This window comes from Strix uralensis, chromosome 4 (assembly GCF_047716275.1).
Source record: "Strix uralensis isolate ZFMK-TIS-50842 chromosome 4, bStrUra1, whole genome shotgun sequence".
Taxonomy (NCBI): Eukaryota; Metazoa; Chordata; class Aves; order Strigiformes; family Strigidae; genus Strix; species Strix uralensis.
Genome location: NC_133975.1, coordinates 17940478 through 17965138, shown reverse-complemented (window position 1 = coordinate 17965138; position 24661 = coordinate 17940478). Strand labels below are relative to the sequence as shown.

At 36.4% G+C, this 24661-nt stretch overlaps 1 protein-coding gene across 5 annotated transcripts in view; it reads left to right on the top strand.

Moving 5' to 3' along the window:
- The window catches only part of FAM184B (family with sequence similarity 184 member B), a 50584-nt gene that overhangs the window by 16779 nt on the left and 9144 nt on the right, over positions 1-24661 (top strand). For 4 of the 5 annotated variants that reach the window (XM_074865863.1, XM_074865861.1, XM_074865860.1 and 1 more), the window contains exons 3-6: positions 8053-8817; positions 15768-15878; positions 22623-22835; positions 24094-24247. In XM_074865863.1, coding sequence (XP_074721964.1) covers positions 8053-8817; positions 15768-15878; positions 22623-22835; positions 24094-24247 — 1243 coding nt within the window. The remainder of the gene's footprint in view (positions 1-8052; positions 8818-15767; positions 15879-22622; positions 22836-24093; positions 24248-24661) is intronic. The other variant, XM_074865862.1, reaches the window with a different exon arrangement.

Below are 24661 nucleotides of genomic sequence, written 5' to 3'. Positions count from 1 at the left end.
ATGGCACACCAGTGAACACCTAAATCCCAGTATTTTAATCTCTTAACAAAGTTATCTCATGTTCCTTTCTCAGCTGTGTCTCTTTCAGAGTTGGAGAGTCGTGTTTTATTGTTACTTCTTACATGGAAGCTTTTATCATAATTGATTATTCTTGTTGCTTTTTAGTATACATTTTTTCAGTTCAGTGAGACTGTGCTTAAGGGGAGCTGGGAACCATAGCTGTGTGCTGCGTACAAGATGTGGGTGAACCATAGGCTTATGGTTGTGATATAGGGAGGTTTTTTCATTTGTTTTGCATTTGTTGCTTAGAAGTCCCATTACCTAGCTGTCTGACTGCTGTCTTCATTGTATATTTTTATAGCTCCAAGATTTCTTTTCTGAGCAATACCAGATTCTGTCAGTGTATGGAAAATGTAATTTGTTCCTTTAAAGTACATTACATTTATCTACACTGAACTATGTCTTTTTACCACTGTGTTTGTGAGGTTCCTCTGCAACTCCTGTAGTCAACTATCACTTTTGACATTAACTTATTTTTCAAAATTTTAATGGATGTATTCATTAGGATAGCTGCTAGTACAGCACTCTAGAGACTCTATTCATGATCTCTATTCTGAAAACTGACTGCTCTGAGAATATCTTTAGTCATAACAAAATAAGAGTATGAACTATGTATTACTAGGATGAGAAAACTGCAAGGCAACTGAAATCTCCACAGCCCCAAGAATACTGTGCTTTTCTTTTTTAAAAGTGTATACATAATAAACTGCAAAGAAAAAAAGTGACAACCCTTTTGTTAACATAGTAGCGACAGAGGGTCTGTGACACTTTCACATGTATTCCCACTGTTGAATTTGCTTACAGCAGTAAAGACCTTAAACTTTGGTGCCTGTAGTAGTAGAAACTGGTATTATTAATTCATGGATAGCTGAGGCATTTGGTGTTTTTTTTTCTTAGTTAGCAAAGTATGTAGAACATAAAGAGAAATCCTTTTAAATTTTTTAAATTCCTCTATCAGAATTTTACCTATAAACTACAGGAGGGTAAGAATTTGATCCAATCTGTATAATGCTTTAGTCTGGAATAGGAAGAAACAGGGCCTATTTTATCTATGCTTATTATAAATCTACATTGAAGGCAAAACCTGCAATAAACATTGGGTTTTAAATAAATTATAATATTTGTTTCCACAAAAAGATGTATTTGGTTGGGAAAATATGTTTCACCTTGGGCTGTAATTAAATCAATGATTCTACAGTTTATATTTGTAAGATTTCCAAATTCTACTGTATTTAAAGTAAGGAAATACTTTGAAAAACAGGAATCAAATGAGAAATTACTTGACAAATTTGTTTGTTTACTGCTTTTATTGTAAAATTGGAAAATATTGCTTTATCATAATCAGTAACAAGATTTTAAAAGATACTTTGGAAGGATAAAGTTTCATATGAATATCTAGATTCATAAAAAAACCCCTCAAACCAACTCTTTGAAAGCACTGAACATAATGTCTGCAATTTTACACTCCTTAAAGATTTTTAAAAATCTGGGATGTAATAAAACATTTTCACAAAATTGAGTGTTATTTTGGCAAATGAATTCTATCACCACTGTATTTAGGTCTGATTAATGAGATGCATAAGCTTATATTTTTGAAGCATAATAGAGATCAAACTTCTGGGATATAAATCTATCAAGCTCTTTTATAATTTTTAGATATGTAACAAAAACCAGACACCTAAATTATCAGTAAATTGAATGGAAATAAGGCCTTTTTGTTCCTTCTATTGAGACAGAATTGTACTAAAATTTCACCTGGACTACAATGACCTTAAAATGGACAAGCAGAGGGCATAGTTATAAATGTAGCTTGTGTCAAAGAAATATTCTATTTCTTGCATGTTATCTTTCTGAAACAGCTTCATAAATCGGAGTTGAACTCATTCAAGACTGTAAAAGCCGAAGATTTATGGGGATGTTTGAGATCTCAAGGAGTTAGACAAGAATGTCACCAAAACAGAGATTTCAAATATTGAACAAAACGGACTCTGAAATCAAACAATTTGTCCTTTCTGCTTGTCTGCATATGTGTGTGTGTTGATTTACATTGATTTATCGATGAATAAGCATAATCTTTTAAAGTGTTTTCATCTAGTTTTGTGGTTTTTAATAGAGAGAAATTTTACCTAATTTAGCTTTTACAAAAAATAATGCGATCCTCTCTGACAGCATTTGAATATAGCTCAACCTGATAAATACTCCCAGGATGAATTCAATTCACCTCAGGGAGAACAAAGGAATAGAAATATATTTCATGTAAATATCATGCTGACTGATTTTATTTATTCTAGTTTTTAATTGCATACAAAATCTACAAAAAAATAATAGTGCTTTTTCTATTTAAGTTTTGCAAAATTATTTCAAAGTTATGTAGAAAAGGGTTTTGACGGATAAGGTACAACATGAGTCAGGAACTGTAAAAAAACAGTTTATAATATCACATTGTAGGGAGGCAGATGCTACAAAGGTCTGGGCTAGAGCTTGCATTATTTCACATATTAATTAATGACCTGGAAGTAAAAATAAACAACGTATTAAAATTAACAGATGATACTAATTCAGAGGGAGTCATAAACACCTAAACAAGATGGAAATTAAAAAGAAATCTAGATGGAAGACAAAATAAACTGCATTCAGTTTTGGGAAAAAGCTTGTTTTTCCAAAATCCTGCATGAAAGCAGGTGTGCATGGTATCTGTATGCCCAGCACCTGTTTTGGTTCATAAAGTGTTGGTAAAACAACATGAAGTGGGTATACAGAAACGAAGACAATATGAACTGAAACATTAGGGCAGGATGGAGAGAAACCCCAGAGAACAGACTAACAGAGGAAAATTAATCCATTTCAGCCTCTGAGAATTAAAACTTGTCTCTTCCTTCTGTATGGGACTCTCTCAGCTCTATAGAAGAAGGAAGAGCTGGGCAGTTGGGTAAGCACAAGAAACGTTAACAAAACAACCAGACACCTGAAGCAATTCACTACTACCTGACTTAGACACCTGTATTGAAAAGGAAAACATTTTCCTTTGGAGGCACCTGCCTTTCCATATTGACTAACCTACACTAGATGTGTAATGATTACATGGGTGATGTTAGGTGAGCCAAGTCCCCTCTCTTGTATGCAGGAAACATTCTTCTGAGAATGAAATTCATAGGGGTTTTATTGGCATTTCCTTACAGTAATTACTAGTGGCCTCCTCTGACCTCCTTCTGTGGTAGCTGTGTTTTAGAAGAACCAGTTTCTCTCAAAATTTCCGTGTCAGAATGGGAGGAATCTTTAGTATTTCTATGACTGTCTAGGAAGATATATTTCTTGAGATGCTGAGGAGGCACTGCTTACAACCAGAGTCATAGTAGGTAGATTTGTGACCAGTGTAAAGAGAAGGGATTAAAGTTGAGTAGATTGCATAGAACAGTTCCAGAAGAAATTTCAGTAATAAACTGCATGTGAGCTTCCCAGCAGAGGTGTCTCTGTCTAGAATTAACTTTTGTGATTCTACAGTATATTTTTGCTTTGCTGAAATTGTTGGGATGTGGTATTGGTGCCTTTTTTAGCACCTGCTCTGCTTGTGGAAACAGTCTTGCAATATAGTTTTACTTTCCCAATTCTTAAGTTGCCTGGCAATTATTCTGCTTAGTTTATTAGAAACTATAAAATACAAATGAGGGACAGCTGGATGTCTCTGTAGTAAAATTTAGTCCAGGACTAATTGTATGTTCGATCACACTTGAAAGATCAAGTGCAATACATAGGCCACTGGAAGACTAAAAAATCATAAGGCAAATTAAAAAAAAAAACCTACAAAATATAAACAACATTCCATGTGATTTTAAAGATATTTTTGTAATTTTAGCTTCTGAAACACTTCTAGATGTTTGGAATGCCAATTTTTTTAAGGCTTCTCTCATATAAACACATAAATGGGTAATGTTATCGACAGTTCCTGCAACAATTTGGGTGCATAAAATTATTCTTGTGCTTTCAGGAAGCCACAGAGGGCACAAGGAGAGATATGAGACTTAGTTCATGAGGTGCCTGATCATATGTTACAGTGGTCTCCTTCAGTTGAAATCAGCATAGGTGTAAAATTGGATCAGCACTGTAGCTAATCATAGCCTAGGCCTGTACCTTAATTAAAAGATATTCTTCCTTATTCAGTGTTAGAAAGAACAAAACATACTTATTAGAGTATTAATTAGTAAGTTACGGGAGCTGGTTTTATTTTCTAATCTGTATAGTTACAGTGACAGAGGAGGCTAACGGGTGCAGAGCTTACTTTTAATAATTTCTCTGTCCTTTACTTTAAAAGAGACCCTTTTAAGACTGGCATGTTTAGATACCTCACTCTGCTTTGGTCTGCTTGGGAGGTAGACAAGACAGAATTCATACAAATTCACCTGCTAGTGAAGATAAGATATACTGTTACCAGTGAAAAGGAGCTGATGCAGTCAGCTGGGCTCAGTGAGCCTCTAGCGAGCTAAGTAGCAACTGGAACTTGTCTCCTTCCCTGCTTTGTTTAGGGTGCTGCCAGGAGTACCCTGTTTGGCACCCCCCTCCAGGGCCTTTTCTTATTCTTTTGCTTTTTTTTTCCCTTTAGCCCTTCTCAGTCAGGAAGGATTTGTGCCTGCTAGCTTGGGCCTGAAGGAAGAACTCTTACAATAATTTGCCTTTCTTTGATCCTTCTTATCATCCTCACTCCTCACCTTCTATACCAAACTGTCTTAACTTTTTATTCATCTAGTAAAGCAACTTGCTAGAACCATTTTTTTTTCATTCTGATAGTCAGGTTCCCACGAGAGTAGTGTTTTAACACTACCGTAGGAAGACAGAACGGTCTTTTTTGGTTTGAATGCTTTAGCTTTGTCTTCACTGATGAGGTGCAGTTGAATGTTTTCTTTTTTATTTTACATCACCATAAAGAAAAGAAGGTAAATGCCATTTAAATTTACATCATTTGGGGGATAAAATAGGACTAACAAGATGTATTCATATTCACTGCACTGTTAATGTTCATGTGTATATGTGTGTAATAGTGTTTTTACCAACCTGTCATAAATCTCAGTTGCTGTAAAATCAGTACAGTGTTTCCCAATACATTCAGTTTTGGAGAGCTGTAAGGAGGCAGTAGCCATTGGTATTATGTTAGTAACTGAAAGAGTAATGTAGCACTCTTTTCATTTGAAAGCAATTCTGTATTGTCAAACTGATCAATTTCAGAGCTGATTTTAAAAAGCTGTTTATCAACACAACTGTTCAGTGGTTTATACCACATTAGCCAGCAGTATATACACTTGTAAAGTACAGATGCTGAAATAATTTTTCAGTGTTTTTCCTTCCAGCACATAAAGTCACAGATTCATCTCACATAACTCCAGTCTCTTAAATGAGGTATCTGGAACAGGATATAGTAGCTATATTCAGTAGGGAGTGAAAGGCGTGTGTGAGGGGCTTAAATTTCATAAAGTACAGAGAAGCTGCCCTCTAAAAATTAAATCTCTTAAGAAAGTTAAGATACTGAGGGATCAGTTTCAGCACTCAAGCTTGAAGATTAAATTTAAGGGCATGCATTTTCAAGTCAAAATTCTTCATTGTGGTTCTAGCCACTATTGAAAAGAAGTGTAGGAATAATACATAGAGCAGGGAGGCCAGTTTTTTCCATTTTTTTAGATAACTCACTTAAGATGTTGATGATGGTCTAATGCTCAATGGAACTGGGGAAATCTCTGTGATTAAGTCAGACTTAAGAGGAACCCAAATTCCACCATCAGCCTGAACACAACATAATATGAGACAGGCAGTGCTGATTTACTAGATAAATTAGTTGTTAAGAGTGGAAGTCTTTGAGTCACAAAGGCTGGATGTTCATCTTTGTTTTGCTGGTGGAATGAAACACAGAAATGTGATCATCAACATCTGACCTACTTGACTGAAGTGTTGCCCAAACTAACTACCAGTTACTCTAAACCCATGGGCAAAACTAGTGTTCTCCTTGTAGTTTTTATGTCTGTCTCGTTAAGAAAGATTCATAGAGTGATTTTTAGTTATGGTGATAAGGAATCTGCTCAGTATCCTGCAACTATTTCTGTTTCAAAGGAAAAATGGTTAAAAATAACGGAGAAGAATTAACAACATGTAATCTAAGGGCCAAAACTATACATATCTAAATGCAGACAATGACTTCTTGTCTGCTTGTCTTCTAGAGTATGATGCTGTTACTCTCTTTTGTCACGTATTTATCCAGAAATGTATCCAGGCCATGTTTTGCATTTGTGACTTTTTAAGATTTCTGTACTTAATTCATTACTGCCAGGGAGGAAGTTAACTACACACGAGATGTATTTGTTTGTTTGCTTTCATTTATGGATGACTGAAATTCAATATGTTATTCATATACAGATACCACAAAAAATGGTTAGACATAGCCAAGCAAATTCAATAATTCCGGAGACATCCTCAGGGCTTATACAACACAGACTACAGACTTGTGATGCTTATTGTTGTCAAGACACCTATTAGTCTCTCAGTTGAGGCTTTCCCTGAGGAAATATTGAAGATTACAGGGCCAAAATTCTAGTATACTTAAAGAATAAGTTGTGACCTTGCTTCTGTATTTATTTATGTACTTGAGACTATTATTTTCTCAAACATTGTCTAGGAATCTTTTGATTAACCTCTATGAGCTCAGGCCAGACTGAAAGCATCTGTCATAACTTGTATACAAATTCCAAACTTAGTTTTGTAGAACAGTAAGTTCTCTCTAAAAAAAACCCCAACCAACCAACCAAGTGGAAAACCTCCACGCATATGTTAATACATAATGTGTTGTTCCCCTTGAGTTAGATAACTATGCCCAGTAGAAACTGATTTAGGCCCCCTGTGACCCAATGGGGGCATGAAAAGACAAGCATGTGTCTTTTCAAGGCAGTTACTATGTTTTGCAATTATATATGACTGTCTTGTAAGCTTAACACACACATTTACCATTTTTGACTCTGAATTCTTCATTTCAGTCTACTATGGGCTTCTCATAGCATTTTCTTTTCAAAACTATAGTAGTGTGCTTGTACAACAACTTCTGCGAGAGGTCTTTGGTGTATGTCATGAGTTATGGACAAAGCCTGCTTGGGGTAATTTGTCTTATAGTCGTGAGAATTCTGCATTTTGTAGAAGAAAATAAAACATCAAAAAGTTTAAATAAATTGTTTTTAAAAATTGCTTTTTGTCATCAGAAGCTTGCTTGAATCTGCTAAAACCTGATTTCTGAGATTAGGTGCTACTGAAGTGAGAGAAAAACCCTATTGCCTGAACGCTTCTCAGAATAAAGCCAGAAGGCGATTGCAGTCAAGTAATACCTATCTTGAAATGCTGACCAAGCTAACTTGCCAGGCATACGGCTTCCAGGAGTGCATCTTCAGTGGTGTTTTAGTTGAGTCAGGAGTGCAAAATGTAATCCTCCGTGTAAATTTTCCTTTCATTTACATCACAGACTGATTTTGGTCCACATGAACTGGATGTCAGGACTTCAGGTTTCACTCTACAGATCTGCTACAGCTGGTCCTCAGCACTTGCTAATGCTAAAGGCAAAGGGGCAGGTAGTCCTCCTGCACTGAAGGCTAAGTGAACTGGACTACAAATACAGCGTCAGTTAGGTAGAGAAGGGGCCCTATTTCATTCATTGTATCAAAAATCAAACTAGGGGCATGAAGTGACAACTTGCCAAGAATAAAAAAAGGAAATTTCTGACAAAAAGTGAAAAGCAAATGTTGTTTCTTACAGTATTGTCCTCCTTTCCTGTAAGGTTTTGTGGTTTATAATTGTCCTTTCTGTTCCTGGTGAAAAAACCCAACACCACAAAGAAACAACAACCAAAAAAGATTAAACGGTAGCAGTAATCCTCTTTTAGCATATAACACCTTGATAAATACAGTAACTGAATTCATGACTGTCATTTACCAGATACTTTAATTTCCTATTCTTTTTCTTGGTTTATAGGTGATATATGCCCTGAACACTAAGAATGATGAACATGAGGCTAGCATACACGCTCTGAGAGAGGCTCACGAAGAAGAAATTCAGCACATTCTTGCTGAGACAAGGGAAACTATTCTCCAGTGTAAAAGCAAAGCTGAAGAAGAACAAGTGCTGAGGAAACGTATTCAGGCCCTTGAAATTGCAGTAGAACACCACAAGAGGCTAAAGGAAGAAGCCTTGGCAGAGTTAACATTGTGCAAGAAGCAGGTGGAAGAGAGGGAGCCCAGCACAGAAGCAAAACAAGCACAGACAGTCCTTTCTACAAACACGGTAGATACAAATGCAGACTTTGAAAACGAGCTTCTACATTTAAATCGGCAGTCCGATGGACTGCTAAATGAATGCAAAGCATCTAGAAGAGCAAATTTAGATAAAAAAGTAATTTTAGATGAAAAATACAATGTGGAAGGACAAGCTCTAATAAATGAGATTAAAAACCTGAAGAGAGAGAGCCAGAGAGCAACTGAAGAATATGCTCAGAAAACAAACAAACTGCAGGCTTCTTATGAGAGAGAAAAAGAGGATTTGAAAAATGCTATGCAGCAATCTGGGGTAGAAACAAAGAAGAATTGTCAGCAAAGAGAAATGGAGCAAAAGAAGAGCTCAGAGGCTGAGGAAGGTTTTTTGCTGCAGCAGGTAAAGAAGCTGGAGGCAGACCTAGAGGAGAAAAGCCAGAAGATAAATGAGAGGAAGAAGCATTCCCAGAAGCTGAAGGAGAGAATTCAGGTAGAATATGAGACTGCAATCCCTATCTCTGCCTGTAAAAGTGCAAATTATCAGTTCTTCAGAATTTGGGGGAGGAGGGGTCTTTTAAGTATATTGAGTCAAATACTTTGTAAGCACTAAAGCAGTTTTAGAGGCTTAGAGGAGAAATAGAAGGGATATAGTGCTGAGAGTTTTAAAGAGTTAAGATGATTAGGAGTTCTCATTAGGAAAACTCTTTGAACACTAGACTTTGTATTTGCTGAGGGAGGAGCGAGGTAAAATTTGTCTCTTGACTGAACAGAGGTTTACCTTTCCAGCCCAGAAATGTGAACAGCAAGCAGGCACTGATGCTAGGAATGAGTACTTACAGAGTACATTCTCCTTTTCCCCTGTGGTTGCCAACAGCAAAGTGCATGGATATGAACAGGGTTAGATAAGAGACCTGAGCTGGCAGGTTAGGAGTCACTTGCCTTGTATCGTATGACCCTTGCAGCAGTGGCTTGTACTAAGTGACATTTAATGAAGTGTCCTTTACACCTGTGAAGCTTTATGTGCTGAGCCATGAAACTTTTACCCTTAGTCCTCACCTCACACTGTGTGTCTATCCTAGCTGGTGTGTGTCTCATACATTTGCAGCACAGCTCTGCAGCCCCTTTCTACTTAATTGCATCATGTGTTAGATGCTGTTTCAGAGGTTGGCACATCATGGGCAATCTGCCATCCAGCTGCATTTGGTACATAAGGTCAGGGTGTGGGAGAGACACTGATGAACTGTGCTGAAGCCAAAGCACCCAGCCATGTGCTGTGCTCAAGAGTTCCACTTCCTTCTAATACTATTGGTCCTTCCTACAACATAAACTCACCTACCAGACCTGACCCCAACCATATGACAGCGATCTTGCATATTAGATAAGAAAACACCTTGAAGGTCTAGACTTGGAGTATTTCAGAATTACTATAGTTGTTTCCTGATGGGAAAGAAGATTTTTCTCCTTTAGAGTCAGAGAACCCCCGAATCCTGTGGACAGCAGGGTCACCCCAGTCACCTGTGTTCCTCCAAGACAACTCTGACCCTTTTCACCATCTGCCCTCACATCTTGCCTGTCAGTATCATTTTGCTGATGGTGCAGAGTTCTGAGCCACTTTGAGGATGTTCTTTGAGGCAGTTCAGCCTTCAATACAGTTGCTGCCTTTTGTTTCACAGGGTCAGAGGGTGACTTGAATATGACTTCCCCAACATTACTCAGACTGTGTAGATCTGAGCAGAACAACCTCTATCTTCTGTAGAAAAGTGGAGAGGATATAATGAATAGCAGAGGTGCAGATAAGCCATTTTTTAAAATTGAGTCAGGGAAATCTGTAATCTCTGTTTTAATAAGGAGAAGTGTCCTGGCTCCGTAGAAGTTTGAAGCAATAGAGGGGAAGAGGGAAAGTAAGATCCTGATTTCGTGTGGGTACCTGAAGTAGCATTCGGGAGAAATGAGGAATGGAGACATGAAAATTTATGCATGTGGCTTACTGTTCTGATTTATTGTATAAGAATTGCAGTCTTTTAGGAATAAATAATGTAAAACGTGATAGGAACTGGGAATAAGAACGTGGTGTCGTTAGCAATTTAATTTCTAAATTCAGTATCAGCATGATAAAATTGAAATATTTTCTGAGGAACATATGCTCACCTTGTACATTTCAGATCCTCTAAGTCTATGGAATGAGGCTGATTTACATACCACCGGAGCGTATTGCCTTGATTCTTTAAAGAGATAGCCTCAGACTAGGATAAATCTGGAAGAAGGAAAACAGTTATATTCTTTCCAGTTCAAATAAAAAAGTAGAAATTTCTCCTTTCTAAATTGGCTATTTCTGATGCCACCATTAAATACTGCATTTTTTTTCCAGAATTCTGTGGACAATGGCAGACTGGGAAACAGAAACATTTCTTTAATCAGCAATACCTCTGATCATTAGTAAATAGTAGCAAGAAAAGCTATGATAAGGCATGAAAGATAAAAGGACTGATGTTTAAGCAAGATGAATTTCCTGTTTTCTCCTTAGTGTATGCCAAGAGGTTTGAGACCTTTAGATGAAAGGCATCACATTAGTGCACATTTATTATTATTATTGTGGAAGAGAGAATACAAAGGATGACAAGTCATTAAGTCTGATCTGTTCAGTCTAGTTTTGGAAGAATTTTGGCCTATGCCAGATGTAAAACGAACAAGCTTCCCCTTAGGTTTTCAACTACAGAGAGCGTTAAATACAAGTTAGTTTTAACTCATGAGGTTTTACTCAATATTCACAATCTCAGACATCTTTTAGATGGTAACCCTTGATGAGTGTTCACTTTACAGTGATGCCTACATCTGAGGGAATGGCTCTACATTACACATGTTCTGGCAGCAGAGACAGTTTAAGGGTACGGAACAGCAAAAAATGCATTTAAACCATCTCTGTAGGTGAAAGATTTATGTCATGAAACTGTGCCAAGAGAGAAAATGACCATTTATTTCAGATGGAAAAAAAAAGAACATATGTAATAAATGTAGAAGTAACGTCATGCATATTTTAGGATTTGGAAGTGTAGCTTAAGGGAACACAACAAGAAATTCTGGGATCAAAAGGTATAGTGAAAAAAGAAGTGTAGTCAAAGAGAGAAATACACTTCAAGAGAAGTGAATCCTGCAAAAAGCAGGTGAGATGCTCATTAATGTCATTCTGAAGTATTTCCCTTGTTAGTAGTCACTCACATTGGAAATTCCACAAGTTATTTATGCTATTTGAAATGTAAATTTTGATACCACAGAAGATATGGAAACTATATTGAATTCCCAAAGCAAAGCTATTTAAGTAGATGAACTGAAACATCAAATAACACAGCTGCAGCAAATGCCTTCTACCAAACAGAGCCAGAACAAAAGCGGCTCTGAAGATGTGCAAGATCTTAAACAGGTGGTTTGCTCTCAAATATTCAAAGACATGGCAGACCAAAAGTACTGAAATCAATGTCATTTTTCTTTCAAGATGAATGGCTTTTGGGTTATTCTACAGCAGTCAATCCTGTAAGATTCCCAGATCTCTGACCTTACCTAGTGGAACACTGACTCGTGTTCATAACCTGAAGTACATGAGTTGCTGCAGTGACAGCAAAGAAATTACTGACATCCTTGAGCTAGACCAAGGCAGAGTGTTCACAACTTCTGTAACCAAAACCTTAAAGAGAACAGGGTCCAAGGCAGGCTTTCTCTGTTGAGGTCAAGTTGGAATACTGATTTTTTTTTAAATTTTTTTTAAATATAGAAAACAGTTCTTCTGAAAAGCTATGCAGAAATAATACCAGGAACAAACTCAGTACAATGAGGAATGTATGTATTCTGAGAGTTCCCTCTCTACAATGTCTACCCCTAAACAATTGTCCATCCCCAAATCTTTTCTGTAATTTTTCCTAGAATATTATTATGCAGCATTCTGGAAAATTAGACCTGGTATCAGAGACATAACAAAACCCAAGTTGTCCTTTGTGCTTTTTCACAGAACTGAGGTTGTCCTTGAGGAAGCCTGCATGATTGGACGCATCCAAACTCAAACCAGAACACCAAAAAACCCCCATCCCTAGACTGCAGAAGACTCATACAGCCCTGAATCACTACAGTTCTACATTGTTAACTAACGTAAAGCCAGTACTTTTTAATGGAGTATATTCACCTAAATAGCATATTGCCTACAAAATAGACTACTACGACCCCAGAATTCTACCCTGGTTTTGTCATATTGTATAGCTAGTGTGTTTTATAGACTATGGAAACTGTAGCTATTTAAAAAGAGGGTATGAATAAAAGACACACAGAACTTGCTTTTTAAAGGCAGGCATCATTCCCGTAAAAAAAAGATTTGTCTGAAGGAATAGCTGGTTAAAAGGGCTGGAAGATCTTGTAATGAAGCATACAAAGGGAATCAAGCCAGTCTAAAACTTCATGGAAGCTGAAAGAAAAAAATTCAGAAGGTAGGAATGTTCTTCTATTTATAGATTCTCTAATTCATCTGGTTTTAATCTTATTGGTCACAGTGACATCATCTGAATTATCCTCACTGGAGGCACTTTGAATTAACATAAAATGCAAGGATTTTCTCACTATGGTCTTACTGAAAAAAAAAAAGGTGGTGGTGGGGAAAGTCAAGCTGATATATTTCTGTGAAAAGCTCCACAGGCAGGAAGGTGAATTTATCCTTGATGTGATAAACTGCCTTCTTAGCAACATTTATCCTTGCATGCTTTGCACGTGACAGTTGCAGTGATTAATATAAGGTCCCTCCTGAAGAAAGATGTATTCTAGGTGTATTCCAATTTCTGACTTAAATTTCGATGGATTGCTGCTGTGAAATACTCAAATACATTGATTTAATCCAAATTTTGCATTGTTTAGGCAGAGGATCTAATTCTGCAAAGTGTTGGTAAAATGGATTCAGTGTGCTGGTGTTACCAATGAAATGACGACTAGTTACAAACAAATACATGCATGTATACGTTCTTATTTAACTTTAGCCAGAAAGAATGCTCATCATCTTGTGGATCCAGGCAGGTTGCCTGAGCAATACCTTTTCTCAATGTGTTTTAAGTGGCTGAGCTGTAATTTTTGTTGTTGGTATGCATTAGCAGCAATTGGCTCAAGAGATTCTTCAAAGAATTTCAGGAGAACTGCTGTCTGTGGCTAAATCCTTTTGCTTCAGGAAGTTAGCAATCTGTAATGTTTCTGTGCAGTAGGAACCTAAATGTGAGCTGAAATCTGTTCAAATGGAGGAAGAACTTGAAACACATGTTTAGTTTTAAGCACATCTTTAATGCTTAGTGAAGCTTGTAACTCAGTGCATGCCCAAGTGGTTTGCCACATTTGGGAATAAACTAAAGAGGAATTTAGTTTCTGTTTCCTAATGTGCTTGTGTGTTTGTCAGACATCTAGACAAAAAAAAAGTTGATTAAAGCAGTCTGTAAAATTGGACAATCAGACTACTGGTCAAGTGTTCTTTAGACCCTTCTTGGTTCTAAGTATATACTTCTACCCATTTTTCCCAGTTTTAATGCTGCTGTACCTTTCTGAGTTCAATATTTACATGGGAATATTCAAATTGCTTGCTGACAAGTTATGAAGTCATAAAAAGCGTGCAGCTCCTATCACTAAATGTTGAGCTTCATAGTACCTTCTAGATTTTGGAGACTAAGAATTGTAAGTGCTTGTCAGAATAATTCATTTCTGCCTATGAAACTGCTAAAGTTTATGCAGTCTCATTTCTCAAAAAGGAACTTGTGTGAGTAAATTATTTTATCTGATTGTGGAAGTACTCATATTTGCTCAGTATGTGAAGATGCAGTTCTTCCTGGTACATATTTACATTATCAAGCCTATGAAGAGGACTTTGCCTTTTATGTACTGTATTATTTTATGTGAATAAATTTGTACAAGTATACTTAAAATTAAGCCAGGCTGAAGATCTTCGTGTGAGTCAGATGAAACTTAAATATCAAACACTTTAGTAAAAAAGGCATAATAATAGGCATTTATTGCTTATAGGCAGTATAAATGTTATTGCTTATAACCATCTCTTAGAGATTCATATTAATTAAATCACAAAAATCTTGAGTTAGTAAACTTAAATAAAATTACAGGATTTTTCATTACTAATGCTATTTATATCCTCTGATGCAATTAAGGCCTGTAGCAGCTGTTTGACAAGTATTGTATCTATTTTCCAGATAGAAAAATTAAGATATAGAGAACGAAGTTAGCTGGCAGAGCTGCAGTGGGAATGCTGCAAACACTTCAGCTTTAATCAAAAAGTCCATTATATCAGAAAGTCCATTATATCCTCTCCTTTTCCTACAGGCAAAACTAAACCTAATTTCTCGCTTGCAGTATTCATGTGTCTGTGTTTGATTCCATCCTTTAATTGCTACCTAATGGTTATCCTGTTTTTAAACTGTGAAATGCTAGTATTATCCTTTACTTAATTATGATTTGCAAGGAATACATCACTATTGCCTGTGCTTCTGTTTCTTAATATCATGCCATCCTCCCAATGATCATCACTTTCTTAGTTTTTAGGTACTTTTTCTGTTATCTTGAATTCTTTAAGTCATTGTGCTGTAAAAATGGGGGTGGGGAGGCTGTGAGAAGGGGCTGTGAGGATGGGGGAGGTGTTAAATTGTTATTCTGTTTCCTCCATTTGTGGTGTCTGAAAATACGGTAGAATATTTTTTTGAGTCAGTAAATTGGCACAAAGAGTAAGAGCAAGCACACTAACAAGCTTGTAATGTATATCACTTCAGGACATTTCTAGAAGTTGCACATTCCATCTTTCTACAATAAACAGTTGCTCACATTTGCTACAAGCTCTTGGTCACTGTCTTGCAAGTGTTATTATCACTGATTTTTTCAAAAACTATTTCCAGCAATAAGGTGATAATATTGCTTCAACTTTTTATTTTGTCCCCTCACTGGGATTTTTTTATGGATGCTATAAAATAGTGCTTCCTTTGATTCCCTTTTCCACTAATTGCCCATTAGTTAGTCATCTGGTCATTTATATGGCCAATATATACTTGTGTTTTTTCAGATCTTGTAGGTGACTCTCTTGCATACTAAATTATTTTTGAACACTAACACCACTTAAGGCAAAACAGTCTGGCTCTTCACACTGTACAGTTTTTCACCTCAGGGAAGCTTTCAATAGATTAGGATTATGTGAGCTGTATTGTCTAACATTAGTATTAGGAAGAACCAAACCAAACTGTTAATACTTCTTTGATTGAATAATACATGACTGACATTAAAAAACAGTAGCATGTGTTACTGTGTAAACTACTCTATCTAGGTTAATGTAGATGAAATGTTCTTTCTTTTTCATGTTGCATGTTTTGTCTCAGCTAGTGCATGCTCTTTCTTTCTTTTTTTTTTTTTTTTTTTTTTTTTTAACTTTAGGAGCTCCAGACACAGCTAGAGGAATTTAAAAGAAAGTCTGAGTGTGAACTAAAGCAACTAGAGAAAGAGAAAGAAGTCCTAACTGGGAAACTTCAAAACTCTTCATTTGAGGTAAATCAGGCATAAATGTAACCCAGTAATAAGAGGGCTCTTCGTTTTTCCTCTCATCTGAGAGATTCTTGATTAGATTTTAATCACATTTGCTGTGACTATCATTCAAGAAAATATGCAAGGACTCTAGATAGAAATAACAGAAATTGCTGCTCCTGAACATCTATGAGGATTTTGACAAGCCTATTTATTTGACAAATTTTGTATTTCACTCTTTGGAGACGTGCAAAGGCTTTTTGGTGAGGAGTCTGGGTATATCACAGTTGGATGGTGACTCTGACTGTATACAGGGCTAAGTGAAATTAGAATCTTCCTTACAGCTCTTGTTGACTTTCTGATTATTTTTTTTTTTGGTTTTGTGTGTAGACATGTAAAAGGGCCTGCTAGCTTGCTCCCTTGAGCAAGCAAATTAAATGGAAAAAAGGTTGAATAGATCATTGTCTCTGTTCTGCCTGGTTGACAGTATGCATGCTAACTGAAGCAGATTGGAATATGCAATAATTTAGTATATATTAGTATGTTCTCAAGATCAAGAATGAAATCGAGAAAGCACTGTGACCCCGAAGTAGCTTTCAGGATGTCATAGCTTATGTACTGTTCCCCATTCTGGTTACACCTAAGTCTTAATGCGGACATGGATTAATCTGGAAAAAAATACCTGAGATGTGTTACTATTAGATTATCTGCCTGTAACAGCTGTAATGTATAGTTAGTTGCAGGCCAAGTGATGGAATTTTCTGGATTAGTACATCTACCAAAATATTTATACAGAAAAGTGTCATTATTTGAAAAGCTATAACAAGTTGGATAAATAATTTTCTGCCAAAACAAAAGCAGAATCCCTACAAGGCAATTATTTACCTAGGTAAACAGTTCATCTTTAAAATTTCTGACAACTGTGAATACATGTTTTTTCCCTCTCATGTGTTCCTCTTTTGTGGTGTTCAGTTCTTTTCAGCAAATGCTACCTGTTTTAAAATGTTACGTACAGGATACTTCTTTTTCTTCAGTGTGATTATGTGAAGTTTTTGCCTGTGAACATTTTGATACTTTTATCTCATGGATAAGCTACTAAACAACTGCTATAACAGAACTGAAATCAGTGCCCTAGTGAAAAGTTCTGATGATGCTCAGTGCTGCATTTATTTTTCTACCCCAAGTATATCATTGCATTTGATACCTTTTTCAGAAGAACAATGAAATTATTTATGATTGTGCATTCTGGGAGATTATGGATGAACAGACATGTTTTCACAATGAGAATTTGTCATCCATTTCTTTGTTTTTTTCCTGCCAATCCAGGTTTTGAGGCTCCAAGATTTTATTAAGCAAAATGAGGCTATTTCCAAATACACAAAATTTCTTTAGTTAAGAAAAAGTAATTAACAACAGCAATTAGGTAGCTCGCACTGTGAAACTACTGAATTACAGATAGCCACTGTTGTTCTAAGTGGCTGTCTATAATTTCCATTGCTTTATATCTTCACTGATTCTGACCAGTTTCACTTCCAGCAAGTTCAGTGAGAACTTGCATGGGAACAGCTCCACAAAAGTTGAAGACCTAGATCTTTCTCAGCTGGCATTTGTGCCCTCTGAGTGGCCATAATAAGCTCTTTTTGAGTGTTCAAAGACAGAAAAAGGACAGATAGGCTTATCAGAGGGCTAAGCAAGATGTTGGCCCCTCTCTTCTACCTGCTTCCACTTTCCCAAGTGCCATTACTCCTGCTTGGTGCAGCACGATCCAGCTATCAGGGCATGTGTTGTGGTCATTTACTATGTACCACCTGCTTTTTCTCCCATTCACGCTGTACTAGCTGTATTAGTTCTGAGTGCAGCATAGTCTTTTCCCTTTCATTTCTCCTGTAAAACTGACTTGTAGATTCTGGTATCACAGTTGGATTCTGGCATTTTATCCATTTCTCAGTCTTAGAAATGCAGAATCTAAGTGTAGTTCGTAATGTTCTTAAAGTTCTGTCTAAATCCTGGTTTTAGGTTTCATTACAGATTTCTGCATGCCACTGTTTTCTACAGGTTCTTCTCTGAGAGAATTTCAGGTCAATCTAACCTGTGTTACCCTATCTAGAGTGACTTCTTTGCACCTAATGCAAAACATGAGTTCTCAGAAAGCAGTCATCTTCATTCTTTTCCAATTTCCCCTAAATGTACATATTTCGACAAAAATATCTTAGTCCATTCAAAGCTGAAAATTTACCATGATATTTTGGCATGCCTGGGTAATGCCTGGAAGTTACACTAGTTTGAGGTGTGAGGTGAAGAGATGGAAGGGAGAGTAGTGGCACACACTGTCTGATCTCGTAGTATTGTGTATATGCATGCAGGTGGTGTATTCCACTGAAAGGTCTCAAAGAAATCGGAAGGCTTATGACAAGAAGCAATTATTGTTCAGGTTTTGCAGATGAAAGAAGTGAGGCAGTGAGTCATCAAATTACTTTTCTTGAAGTCACACATTCAGGACAGAAAAATATCCTAGAATCTAACCATGCTCCGAAAAGGGAGGAAATGCTCCCTCAGAAGAAATATTGTATTTTTCTTGGTACTCTGTAAGTTACTTTCTGAACCAATTACTTGGCAGTATTGCCAGGGAAGTGAAGTAATTTCAACTTATAATACTTTCCTTCTATAAATATGTGAATATTCACAGCCAAGAAACCACCTTTTACTGTACAACATTATGTGTTTCACTGAGGGCATGATTCCCATCTGGGAATCTTTGCAATGGCTCAGCCCAGAGCTTCCACCTCAAAGGTTAGGCAATGTGCTGTTACTAATCCAGTTCTAACCTGGATACAATTTCAGATCTAAATATAGATTCCTCGGCTGCATAAAGCACGTTTTTGCTTGGGCTGACATAGCTAGAACACTATGCGGAGTAGACAGAATCATGATAATTTAATCTCCCTGGGGATGCACTTCAAAGTGGTGGTATTTCTGTATTACTAAGATTTTTCTGGATAAAGAAATCAGATTCACACCTGTTTGGTCCTTTGGAAAGAAGGATGTGAGATTCTATGTGAGTTGAGTGCTAATTCATTAGGAGTCATCCAGTTCCTTGCTTTGCACTACAGGATTTCTTCAACGTGTTAAAGGCACTATTCTGGGATTAGAAGGTACATAAAATGGAAGTGTAAGCATTGCCTTGTCATGATATATCTTTGAACAATGCTAGCCCAGCAAAGCCCAAAGCCTCGACAGAGATCTTGTAGGTACCACCAAATAGCAGCAGTGGAGATGTGCCTAGTTTGTTCACACCTGTCTCTCCAGTCAGGGAAGTTTAGGGAGGCAGTTAACTGTAAACTTAACTGTGAACTTAACTGAAGTAACTGTGGGATAAGCCTAAAGACAACAGTAAAACATAATTTCATTATTTTGTTACTTATATTACTGTTTTGGTGTAGTAACATCGTAGTATGAGTAAAACCCTGTAGCTTTTGGGTGCCTTATTTTAACTCTCTGAACAAATTCTCAATTGTGGTGACTCTTGTGTAATACATCAAAAAGCAGTTTTAAGTCTTTTATATAAATTCATCCCCTAGCAATGCATTGAGAAACTCGAATCTTTCTACTTAAAAGATACAGGAAGTCAAAAATATTCTCTCTGATTTCAACTTTAGATCTTGCCTTTGAGATTTCACACTTCTTACATACAATAAATAAAAGAAGGGGAGAGCAGACATAAGATAGACTTCAAGTATTCATAGTGCTTGCAAGCACAGTGAATTAAAATAATCAAAGCAGAAGTCAAATGGGGGAGCCACCTGTGATGGCGTGTACAGCCTTACACTTGCCCAGTATTTTTGCCCATGGGCTATCAAAGTCTGAGAGGTACTTCTTCAAAAGAATCAAGCCATTGTCCCAGGAGAAGGACAGTAATTATGGTTAGAAAAGAATGAAACTTGAAAGACTTTGAAATATTTCAAAAATTATCTGTCATCTTTTAGTAATAGTTGTTCTTTTTTTCTTTACTTGGAAGACAGTGGGAGGCAAAATCAGCTGTCATAAGAAAGGGCAAATGCAGACATAACCCAGAAATTTGAAAAGAATTCAACAGAGCCTAGAAAAATAGTTGCCTAGAGTTTATACTGTGGGTAGGTATTAGTTGCATCTTTAAGACCACTTCATGCAATTCTCGTGGATAAAAATTAATGACTAATGCTATTAGAGGTACAATTTTTTCAAGAGATTTTGTTTTGCAGCAGGAAGACATTATAAAATGATGCTGCTGGTCTATTAATAGTGAAAGGAGCCAAACAGATTCTGGACTCATGTGAGTTGGCATAGTTTCATTGGCTTCAGTGTTCTTCACCAATTTTACAAATTGAGGGTCTGGCTATCTGGTTTGAAGTAATGAAACACAATAGAAGCCTGGGCACTGCAAAATACTCCAGAGGAGGATTTACACTGATGGATTTGAAAACCATTTTAACTGAAAGACAGGAGGAGGAAACCTGATGGGATGGAAATGTTTGTTTCTTAACCTCTAATATGTTAGAAGTAGCAGGATTCATGAGAAAGAGTATGTTTCTATTCCTGATGTGTTTGTGTAGGTCTTTTTCCCTAAATCGCTGAAAAATAATATTCTTAGAAATACTTTTCCATCTGATTTCTTACTACATTATGTTCTCTGTTGCTACCAATTTACTGCTTAGCCTATTTCTAGTTAGTATGATCTTAGGTTTCATGCTAGTAGTGCTTGGAACCAATAATTGTCTATGAAGAGATTCTGGAAGGTTAATAATGTTGTGACCACAGCTGAAGTTTATATATGCATCTCTTCCTCTTCCCCATCTAGATGAATATTTAATTTGAAAAAGAAATATTCCAGGCAACATTTTTCCTGTTTCCAGTTTTTCTGTTGGAAAATATGCAGCCTATTCTTCTGGCACATCTCTTCTACTCACTGGCTTAGTTTCAGGAAGCCCAGAAAAAAAAATACATGCTTGAGTGTAGTAATTCTAATGCCTATTACGTCAGGTGATACAGGGTACTGTATGGCATTAAGAGTTTCACATCAGAAGTCAATTTTATAAGGAACAGCAGTACCTAAAACCTTCAGTGTTTCCTTTCTTAATATAGGAAAACATTGGCTTGAGTTCAATAGGCCTTAAGACAAAGTAAATGTTTTACCTGTAACCAGAAGCCAAAGTGCCCATTTAGTTAAAGCTTATGATTTACCACTTATTTAAAAAAAAAAAAAAAAAAAAAAAGCAGCAGCTCTGGAAACAAAGGTATGGTTGGCAAGTGGCTCTGGCATCTGACTGTTCTTGGAGTGTATCCAGGCCACAGATAGATCCCATCACACAGACTCACTAAAAAAAAAAAAAAAAAAAAAAAAAAAAAAAAAAATCAATGTTTTTTCATTAAGAATAACATTTAGCAATTATTCTTCACTAGTTTTTTCAGACAGTTTCTTTGTGTTTAATTGGCTGACACAGAGGAAAAAGCCAAGAAATAACTGGATGATTTGTTAACAAACTCAGAGTTTGGGATGGCTGAAGCTGGAGCTAGGTGCTCTTTCAATTTTGCTAACTCAAATCAGTTTGGTTGGATAGCTTCAGTGAAATTCAAATGTACCATGTTGGTTTGAAATTGTTTAAGAAGTGGTAAAACTAATCTTTCATTTACTGACACTTAAAAGAGAACAAAATAAAAAACTTGATTCACAAAACACCGGGTGAAGGAATATTTGTTTTCTTCTTACCTACCAACCTAGCATTCCCATGATGTGTGGGAGACGTAGACTTGTATTTTTTTTCCTTCTGTCAGCTTTCTCACCATTTAAAAAGTTTCCTTGTCACTGGGTTATAGGGTGAGCTACAGTGTGTCACCTCTTGCCACTTCTTCACTTGTATATTAAGTTGTCATTGGGCAACCTAGGGCTTCATCACTTGGGTTAGTGATGCATATGCACATACTCTCTTGCTCTCTTGGCTTATTTGTGCCTCCATGCTTCCTTTCTCTCTCACACACACAGCCATTTGTGTCCTTGCAAATGATGAAATGATTTAATTAAAAACATTGAATTCAGTCTGGAGGAAATACTTCCATTTTGACATGTATGTTCAAAAATGTTTCCTTTGGATTGATTTGACTAGAAGTTTTGATTGCTTGGTTTGGCCACCAAATAGGAGAAGGTCAACTGCCCAAGCAGGTAGCTTTACTAAAGAGTTTTTTAACAAGGATCATCTCTGCTTGTAGACCTTCTTCCTTCCCCATCAAAAAAGCCGCACCAAGTTATTCTTATAAACAGGGGGTTGTTTTTATTACTTTTGTGTCAGCCATTATAGACATGTCTACTGTATTTAGTAATTAAGCTAAGAGAGGAAAGAAAACATCTGAAGTGTGATGTGCAGAATTCTTGATTCCATTGGTTCTAATCTCCTGCTTTATATAAATAGACTCTGCAGTGTTACATCTCCAGGATGGCAATAAGCACAGCCTTAGGCCTGCCTCCTGGTTTGTGCCATAATTGTTGTGCAAGTTGAACTATGGATTGTATGTATGAGATGGAGGCGATCTGAAAAGAAAAGTACTTGATGGGCAACAGGCAGTATATGCAAAAGGAGTGGCATTCTTCACTGAAAAAAGGGCTCCTTCCATACAACAAGCATCTTGCTATTTTTCATAAACCAGCACGAGAACATAAAATGTACTCACATTTACATAATTCCTCTCCATTGTGAATGAAGCCATTAATCCTATTATGCTGACTTACTTTTCTGGAAGGTGGCTCAGCTGAAGCAAATATTAGATCAACAAGCAAATAATTTCAAAGAGTCACTGAAGAAACATAATCTACAGTCAAACAAAGAAAAAGAGAAGCTTTTGCAGGATCTTCAAAACACCATTAAAGAAAACCAGAAAGATAAACTGCAGCTGGAGGCATCACATCAAAAAGTCTTAAAAATGTTGGAGAAAAGCAAAAATCAGGAACTCAAGGTCAGTTTACATACTAGTGTAAAATAAAAATTGTGTTAGTGGATAAACCATATTGGCTAGAGACAATTATCAAAACTCAGTTTATCTCCAGTTATCTTAATGATGGGTTGCCATTGTTGCACAGAATTAATTATTCTGTTATTTTGAAACCTCATCATCTTCAGGTTGATTTTTTTTTTTAATGATTTTAACATTTGAACTTAGACCACAGTGTGAATGAAATTGTTTCATAAAATAATACAGCCTACCCTCTATGGTTAGGCTGCAATGAATACAAGTTCCTCTAGCTGTGCTCTTGCTTCAGAAATACAAAGGAATTCCTAAGTGTATTATTAACAGGACTCAGTTTTATTCTTTTTCATCCATTATTAATTTATACATAAATACTTTAAAAGAAGTATAATAGAGATGTATAATCATGTGTATTGCCTTAGATACCTTCAAGAAATAATTCTGTTAAGTGGATAACCAAAGCTTCTAAATGTTCACGTGGATTTATTTCAGTGACAAAATGTTAATGCAATATATTGAAGTCTTAAAGAATGTTGCTGTTTGAGTAAAAAAAATCAACTTAAAAAAATGTACATGTGATTTTGACATGGAGTTCAGATGTCCCTGTTGGTATTGCACACCTTAGGGAAAACCTGCTTTTAAAATATATGTAGTAAACCCACCCTAAGTATCTTTTTTTATATATCTTCTTTATATATTCAGAATAAAATCCCAGCTTTAACAAAATCAAGCTGAAGGCAGTAAGCTGGTAAAAATGAAACTGAGGATAGGAGTTTGCTTTCAGAGCCTCTACAGAGCAAGTGCTCTGTCATTTACAGTGTATCAGCAGCAACACTTCTAACAGTGGAAGTTTTTGCCAAAAACGATACAAGGAAAGATAGAAGCCTTTGTCTGACACACTGTGATAAGGAATGACATACAGGTCAAATCTGAGGGGCTTTTTATGTTGAATAATAAATCATCATTCTAATGCCAAACAGTGCAAAGATATCAGTGTTACTATTTCATGATGTACAACAAATCTAATAGATGATATCTTGATAATTTCTCTTGTCCCTATTAAGTTTTATTTTTTAACTTCAGGTCATTTTTTTTCTTGTGTTGATGAAGTGTCATGTAAAGTGGTGATGAAAATAAAAGTTCTACTATGAAAGACCAGATTCATCCCATCATTACAAGTAAAACAACAAGGTGATAAATAGGCTCCAACTACTTTGTTTTTGGGGGGCGGGGCTTTTGCTTACAGGAGGCAGAAGAACGTTTGAAAAAGGAATTTAATGAGACTTTCAAGATCCAACATCAGTCTCATAGGCTGGAAATACAAACCTTGGAAGAGAAAGCAAAGAAAGAATTACATGATGAACTCGAGCAGATACAGAAGCAGCAAACCCTGTTGCTAGGTATAATGTCTCATGTCATGCACAGCTCCTACTGCTTGATTATATTCTGAGAAGCACTAACTTTCCTCCTATTCATTTTCTTTCCCATTTTCTGGAAACTCAGGTTTTTGTGAATCTCCTTTTCCATACCCTGCAATTTCAGCAATACAGACTTAATAGTTTTTTCCTAACCTAGCTCTCAACTGTCAGCAGCAGAACGTTGCTGGGAGAGTAGTCTGGTGTACAACAGTCAAGTATGCATTATCAGATGTAATAAATTGGAATACTGTGGTTAGTGTATATGAGTTTCCTCTTTTTTTCTATGATGTGAAGAATTAGTATATGTGGTTCAAGTCTGTTCTGTTGAGCTCACCAGTGGAGATCAGTTGCTCCACACATATTGTTTAGTTAGTTTAGAAAGTTCCCTAAACTTTC